General features: G+C 41.2%; 1 protein-coding gene across 1 annotated transcript; it reads left to right on the top strand.

Moving 5' to 3' along the window:
* Nucleotides 1–313: 313 nt before the first annotated feature.
* On the top strand, nucleotides 314–6,730 carry LOC123086170 (beta-adaptin-like protein C). The gene is made up of 15 exons (XM_044507889.1): nucleotides 314–628; nucleotides 1,673–1,870; nucleotides 1,991–2,104; nucleotides 2,191–2,441; nucleotides 2,527–2,662; nucleotides 3,135–3,314; nucleotides 3,401–3,493; nucleotides 3,774–3,985; nucleotides 4,102–4,165; nucleotides 4,236–4,415; nucleotides 4,808–4,900; nucleotides 4,987–5,384; nucleotides 5,500–5,689; nucleotides 5,772–5,975; nucleotides 6,166–6,730. Exons 1-15 carry the CDS (start codon nucleotides 542–544, stop codon nucleotides 6,460–6,462), a joined length of 2,697 nt encoding a protein of 898 aa, XP_044363824.1. The 5' UTR covers nucleotides 314–541; the 3' UTR covers nucleotides 6,463–6,730.
* The last annotated feature ends 861 nt before the right edge of the window (nucleotides 6,731–7,591 follow it).

Genomic DNA, 7,591 nt, shown 5'->3' with positions numbered 1-7,591 from the left:
GATGTAGGAAGAGCAGTTTCTTTTTTAGCCTAGGGAAGGGCAGTTTGATGACAACGAAGGGGTATGGTGGGATTAGTGGGCGATAGATGCGATGAGTGGGATTCGTGGCTTGTTGTGTTAAACACGGAAATGTTTTCAACCTTTAGATCGCACGGATAGACGGTTGAGATTGTTTGGATCTGCCTCTCTCATTATTTTATAGTGGTAGTAGATAGATAGATAGTAGATAGTAGATAAAGCTATTTTATCTCAAAAAAAGATAAAGCTATTTAAAAAAAAGAATGACTTGCGAGCAGCCGATCAGATCTCCACCGTCGTCGTCGTCTCCCTCCCAATCTCTCTGATCCCCATAACTCTCGCACGCACGCACACCCGTCTGGCTTCCCCTCGCCAACTCCAATCCCATCCCATTGCGCAGGCAGGCAGGCAGGCCGCCGACCGCCGCCGCGCGCGAGATCGGACGCCTCCACCACGACCCCCCGGCTCCGCAGCCGGAGGCGGCGACCGGTGCGTGTTTGGCAGGTAGGCTCGCCGGGGCGATATGAGCGGGCACGACTCCAAGTACTTCTCCACCACCAAAAAGGGGGAGATCCCCGAGCTCAAGGAGGAGCTCAACTCCCAGTACAAGGTCACCCTCCTTGCCTCGCCGTCTCTCCCCTGTCTATCTTCTTGTGTGATTTGCTGTGCCCGAGGATCGATTGGCCCGGATCCAGATCTGGCCAGGGTGTTGGGTGCCCACGCGCGGGCGGTTTGAGATCTGCGAGTTTTGGTTGGTATCCCACGGGATTAGGTTCTGTTCCGAGGATTGGAATTTGCGGCAGAGTGACGATCTCGGGGTCATTTTCTTCAACAAAATGTACTTAAATGTGCCGAATTCAGTTCAGACGGATTTGAGTTTGAATTGCTTTGGAGCGAGATGAATGCACTGAGTTCTGATCCATTTCGGGGCTTTTCAGTGAAAGCAAGATTAAATCGAATATAGTGACTGCTCGATGTCTGGTTAGCCAAGCTCTCGAGGGTAAATGAATACCTTTTGAATAAGGTAGTAATTTTGGAGTTATGTGCGGGGCCGGGCATTACCTCCATCTAGTTTATTTTTTATCTTCATGGCTCCAGATATGCATCAATATGCATTGGTGTAGCTGTAGAAATGGCACTTCGCTGCTGATAAAAAGGTGTTTATCCTTTATATTTATCTATGCCATCTTTGCGGTTTTCTGCACATGGTTAAAACAGAAAGGTACTCCCTCCGTAAAGAAATATAAGAGCACATCTTAGGCTCTATCACTTCTCCATGTTTTGCAAGCAAGACATGCTACATCATTTTGATTTGGTGGTCTAGTGGTTTTAAGACGCCATCTCTAGCCCCCGGTCACAAAATATTCTGTCACCGTTCTGGCTACATTTTGCAGCGCTGCACGTTTGCTGTAAAATCCATGTTCTAATGCATAATTAATGAACATTTGTACCATATCAGTCTTTAATATGAAATATTCTCAGCGATGAAGTATGCCATGTAGCAAGAATGGTTGGACTATATACTGTTGTCAGTCATTCACCAGCCATAGATCCCATTTCTGTTTTCTAGTTTTAACGCAAGAATAAATGATGTAAGACCATATTATGTGTTCACTTCTGGCATCTGAGGCTTTGGTGGAAACATGGTTTGCAGGACAAGAGAAAAGATGCTGTCAAGAAAGTGATTGCAGCGATGACCGTTGGAAAAGATGTCTCATCACTGTTTACGGATGTCGTGAACTGTATGCAGACTGAGAACTTGGAGCTGAAAAAACTAGTATATTTGTATCTCATCAACTATGCTAAAAGTCAACCAGATCTAGCGATACTTGCCGTGAACACATTTGTTAAGGTGAGAAATTATAACCATATTACTACTAATGAACATTTATGCAGAAAAATAAAGCTATAACATGTGTGAAAGAAACCGTGCAGAAGCAGCAACTAATAAGAAGATTCAAAACTTTTGCAGGATTCACAAGATCCAAATCCGCTGATCCGTGCTTTGGCTGTGAGGACAATGGGTTGCATCCGTGTAGACAAAATCACAGAGTATCTGTGTGACCCTCTTCAAAGATGCCTCAAGGTGTATATTGGTGTTTGTACACTCCTTTAAAAAAAACTGTCTCCCATTGAATTAAGCCTATACTTGTGTCTTGAATTTTTTCACAGGACGATGATCCATATGTGCGGAAGACAGCGGCTATTTGTGTTGCTAAGCTTTATGATATAAATGCTGAGCTAGTGGAGGACAGAGGATTTCTAGAGGCCCTCAAAGACTTAATTTCTGACAACAATCCTATGGTGGTTGCAAATGCTGTTGCTGCTCTGGCAGAGATTCAAGACAGTAGTGCTCGTCCGATCTTTGAGATCACCAGCCATACATTGACAAAGCTTCTGACTGCTCTGAATGAATGCACAGAGTATGATGCAGTTTTTGCTATATTGGGTTCTGAACCCCCATATTTTTCTAGAGTAAGCTGCTTATCATATTTGATAATTTTGCAGGTGGGGACAAGTTTTCATTCTTGATTCTCTGTCAAGGTACAAAGCAACAGATGCAAGGGACGCAGAAAATATAGTGGAACGAGTTACACCCCGTCTTCAACATGCAAACTGTGCAGTTGTTCTTTCTGCTGTCAAGGTACATTAGCCTGATTCACATGTACTAGAACACAGTAAAGTTTTAGAAAGTGCTGCATGCAGTTGTGTATGTGGTATTCGTTAACCATAGATTGGCACAGTGCCATGTGTACTTGTATTGATCTGTCAGGCCTGAACAGGGGCGCTGCCAGTTCTCACTGCATGGGTAGCAGGGTAAGGAAAAACATATCTGCAAGTACCCAAATAAGACATACTCATATTGTTTATTTATGGGCTCATTTAACTAGGTAATAAAGTTTTTTCTTTCATCTTAAATGTATCCTCATAAATCATAGGAAGAACAAATGGACTGTGGCATTGGATTGATTTTCATGTTCCTGACCTTTTAGTCGGAGGATGATACATATCCATTTAAGTTGGAATGCTGGTTCTGGTACTATTCAAGACAGCAGTTGCTGTTTGTTTTTGATTTTGCAGTAAGAGTTAACCTGTTGGTTGTCTCTTTCACACAGATAATCCTTCTACAAATGGTGCTCATTACAAGCACTGATGTTGTCCGGAATCTCTGCAAGAAAATGGCACCCCCTCTGGTTACTCTACTGTCGGCAGAGCCCGAGATTCAGTATGTAGCATTGAGAAATATCAATCTGATTGTTCAAAAAAGGCCTACAATACTTGCACATGAAATTAAGGTGACATTTGTTTGTCTTCGAGCTATTCTTATTCATCAATCAATCATGCCAGTGTTTCTGTAACTCAATAGTATTTTTGGCAATAGGTCTTCTTTTGCAAGTACAATGACCCAATATATGTCAAGATGGAAAAGTTAGAGATTATGATAAAGCTTGCGTCAGATAGGAACATTGATCAGGTACATAATTTTCTTTCTTATGTACTAATTTACTGTTGTGGTTATGATGTTGACTTGAGTGGAACAATATTTCTAGCTACTGCCTTGTGTTATTATATTCCTGTCTCATACATAACAGAATTAGAAATTGTAAATAAAACTCCGTAGGAACAGAAGTCCATCACTTCAAGTGTGAATCTTACCATAGTTAAATTTATTAAGCATCTTGTTCATTTCTGATTATAGTACTAGATCTGTTTTCTACAAGTTGCCATCCAGAAGTTGACTGAGCTCGTTATAGGTACTATTGGAGTTCAAAGAATACGCCACAGAGGTGGATGTTGACTTTGTGAGGAAAGCTGTACGTGCGATTGGAAGATGTGCAATTAAATTGGAGAGAGCTGCTGAAAGGTGCATCAGTGTCTTGCTTGAGCTGATCAAGATAAAGGTTAATTATGTCGTACAAGAAGCTATCATTGTCATCAAAGACATCTTTAGACGCTATCCTAACACGTGAGTGGTTTGCCTGGAAGCTCAACATTCTATGTTTTTGGAACTACAGAGCTCTTCTTTTGTGCTCAGCATATGTTTTTGTAAAAAAGTAACCTTTTTCTTGCCAAAATATGCAGATATGAGTCTATCATCGCAACACTGTGTGAAAGTTTGGACACTTTAGATGAACCAGAGGCTAAGGTATTGTCTATGAACGGTCTTTGTAATTTCTTGCATGTTTTGTTCACTTGCATGTTATTTTCTTATACAGGCATCAATGATTTGGATAATTGGAGAATATGCCGAAAGAATTGACAATGCTGATGAACTCCTTGAGAGTTTCTTGGATACATTCCCAGAAGAACCAGCATTAGTTCAACTGCAGTTGCTAACAGCGACTGTTAAGTTGTTTCTTAAGAAGCCAACTGAGGGGCCCCAGCAGATGATACAGGTTACTATTCTCAGTTCCTGTGTTTACTCTTGCAGATGATAGATACACTAAATTGCGGAGCAAAGAATAACTTTTGGCATGATGTAAGAGTCTTTGAATATCTCCTTATTTGATACCATGGCATGTCATGGTGTTCAAAAAGGCTTGTTGAAATCTTTACAGCATTGAGCATACCTTGAATTGTGTTGCAACATTAATAATTAGAATAGTCAAATTTTTGGGTTGAGAACAAGAATGTTTGGTTCATAAGGGTACACTATATTCAAATTTCTCTTAGCTGAATGAATGAATAATGGCTTTATTCCAATAGAATGTATGTCCTGTCCCTAACAAATTCTGTTTAATAACTTTATGCGCCACAGTTTTCTGCCTAATCTGCATCATTTCTGTAGGCTGTTCTCAATAATGCAACAGTCGAAACAGACAATCCTGATCTGCGTGATCGAGCTTACATATACTGGCGACTTCTTTCTACTGATCCTGAGGTATTGAAAGTTTACACTTCACACCTTCCTATCCTTTGTTTGTCAGATATCCCTGTGACCACTGGGTATGTGTGTGGCTTTGACAGGCAGCAAAAGATGTTGTTCTGGCAGAGAAGCCTGTGATCAGTGATGACTCTAACCAGCTTGACTCTTCGCTTCTTGATGAATTATTAGCAAACATTTCTACATTATCATCAGTTTATCACAAGCCCCCAGAAGCCTTTGTTAGCCGTGTTAAGGCAGCTCCTAGGGTGGATGATGAGGAGTTTGCTGATGCTGGAGAAACTGGGTATTCGGAGTCACCATCTCAGGGACTGGATGGGGCATCACCGTCCTCTAGTACTGGCAATTCATCAAATGTACCAGTGAAGCAGCCGGCAGCTGCAGCCCCAGCAGTTGCTGCTCCGATCCCAGATCTCCTAGGTGATTTAATGGGTTTGGATAATGCCCTGGTTCTTGTTGACGAGCCTACAGCATCTTCAGGGTCAGCAAAACTTTTTATTGTTTTTGCTCCAAGTTTTAGTTTGATATTTTATTCATGTTATACGGATCGAGCCAGTTTTTCTCCAGTTTGACTTTTCTGATTGTTTTCCCTGCAGACCTCCACTGCCTGTTGTATTGCCTTCAACCACTGGCCAAGGTCTCCAGATCAGTGCGCAACTGGTGCGACGGGATGGCCAGATATACTATGATATATCTTTTGAGAATGGGACCCAGGGTGTATTAGATGGATTTATGATTCAGTTTAACAAGAACACATTTGGTCTTGCAGCCGGTGGACCACTTCAGGTGCAAGGATGTCTATATTTTGTTAGTTCTGTTTCTAGATTTCAGTTTCTTGTACTGAACTTGGTGTCGGTTGATGAATAAGGTTCCTCCACTCCAACCTGGGTCCTCAGCCAGGACGCTCCTAGCTATGGTTTTCTCCCAGAATGTCTCCCCTGGAGCACCAAACTTGCTACTGCAGGTTGCAGTGAAGAATAATCAGCAACCTGTGTGGTATTTCAGTGACAAAGGTTCGCTCCATGTCTTCTTTGGTGAAGATGGCAAAATGGAGCGAACGGGTTTTCTCGAGGTAAAATCTACTACGAGTAAATCTTTTCTTCTCGGTAGTTGCTGTCCTAGTTGTTTTGATTCGCTTAGCTGTTTGGTTTTGGTCTGTTGGCCTTAGGGCTTGTAGAGAACGCCTGTGGCGAGTGAGTACTCTTCCGCTATTATATCCTTCTTGTTAATCTGTAGTTTGAATTGGTTAAATCTGACTGCAGGCCTGGAAATCTTTACCTGATGACAATGAATTTTCAAAAGAATACCCCAATTCTGTCATCAGCAGCATAGATGCCACCGTTGAACACCTTGCAGCATCAAATGTGTTCTTTATTGCCAAACGGAAAAATGCAAACATGGACGTGCTGTATCTGTCTGCGAAGATCCCCCGTGGGATTCCATTCCTGATAGAGCTTACTGCTGCTGTTGGTGTTCCTGGTGCCAAGTGTGCAGTCAAGACTCCAAACAGGGAGTTTGTGCCTCTATTCTTTGAAGCCATGGAGTCTCTTATCAAGTAAGTGACGGAAACTTGAGGATCGGTATTCCATCAAAGTTATTCAGTTATGAGCATACACTGGTGTGCTGTTCCATGGAAGTGTGAATTGTATTGTGTTGTTATTGTATCACTATTAGATCACCGTATTTAAACTGTTAGTTTCTTGGTTTCAGAATTTTCCTCTAGGGATACACAACCTGGACATTTTGTGCCGCATAAATTGTATATCGGCCTGAACATTTTTTCTTGCCATGTCACAGCACATGAAAATACGTCTTGTTTCTTTTTGATTTGACGAGTAAACATGACCTTTTTTGACGGCAGAGTCAACACACATGTAATGTCACTATATATATATACAATATCTAAGCTCCCTCGAAATTTAGCGCTGTGAGCGCTCCGGGGCTGGGATGGTAAGTGACCATGTCTCTTATTTTTGTAGAAAAATCACTTTGATTTTCTTAGAAAAATCATGGTCTTTTTATTAGGTAAGTAGGTATTGTTTTTTCTTGAACACAGTACAATTTGCTCATCCATATGAATGCATGCACACACCATATCCCTATGTGTACCTTTGAGAGACTGAGTCGGTATGTCATCTTGAGATTGACGAAGTCTTCACAAATGCCTTTGTAGTTGATGGAAACGTCTCTTTTCATTGAACGCACATCGTTGAAAGGTTTGGATATATTAGGTACTCCCTGCGGTCCTTTTACTCCACATATTAGGGTTATATCAAGTCAAATTTTACAAAGTTTGACCAAATTTATATTAAGAAAATCAACACCTACACTACGAAATCTATATACTATGAAACTACATTTCGTAATGAATCTAACAATGTTGATTTAACACTAACAATGTTCATTTTACATTATGAATGTTGATCTCTATAAGTTTGGTCAAAGTAGAGATACTTTGACTTTGAACAAAACTTATATGCAGACTAAAAGGACCGGAAGGAGTATTGTTTACTATTTGGCTCAACCATCTAACTACTTCCTCCGTTCGGAATTACTTGTCTCGGAAATGGATATATCTAGAACTAAAATACATCTAGATACATTCATTTCTGCGACAAGTAATTCCGAACGGAGGGAGTACATGTGTTCAGCACTTGTGTGTTACGTGTATCCCTGAACTAAAACCAC

This window comes from Triticum aestivum, chromosome 4A (genome assembly GCF_018294505.1).
Source record: "Triticum aestivum cultivar Chinese Spring chromosome 4A, IWGSC CS RefSeq v2.1, whole genome shotgun sequence".
In the NCBI taxonomy this organism is placed as follows: Eukaryota; Viridiplantae; Streptophyta; class Magnoliopsida; order Poales; family Poaceae; genus Triticum; species Triticum aestivum.
Note: the sequence above shows the minus strand (reverse complement) of the source record. Positions and strands in the feature narration are given on the sequence as shown.

What these genes read in the sequence shown, in the direction of transcription:
- LOC123086170 (XM_044507889.1), top strand. Translation starts at nt 542, where the DNA reads ATGAGCGGGCACGACTCCAAGTACTTCTCCACCACCAAAAAGGGGGAG. An exon ending in CCGTGAACACATTTGTTAAG is followed by an intron (nt 1,871 to 1,990) that starts GTGAGAAATTAT and finishes AAACTTTTGCAG; the next exon opens with GATTCACAAGATCCAAATCC. An exon ending in TTCTTTCTACTGATCCTGAG is followed by an intron (nt 4,901 to 4,986) that starts GTATTGAAAGTT and finishes TGGCTTTGACAG; the next exon opens with GCAGCAAAAGATGTTGTTCT.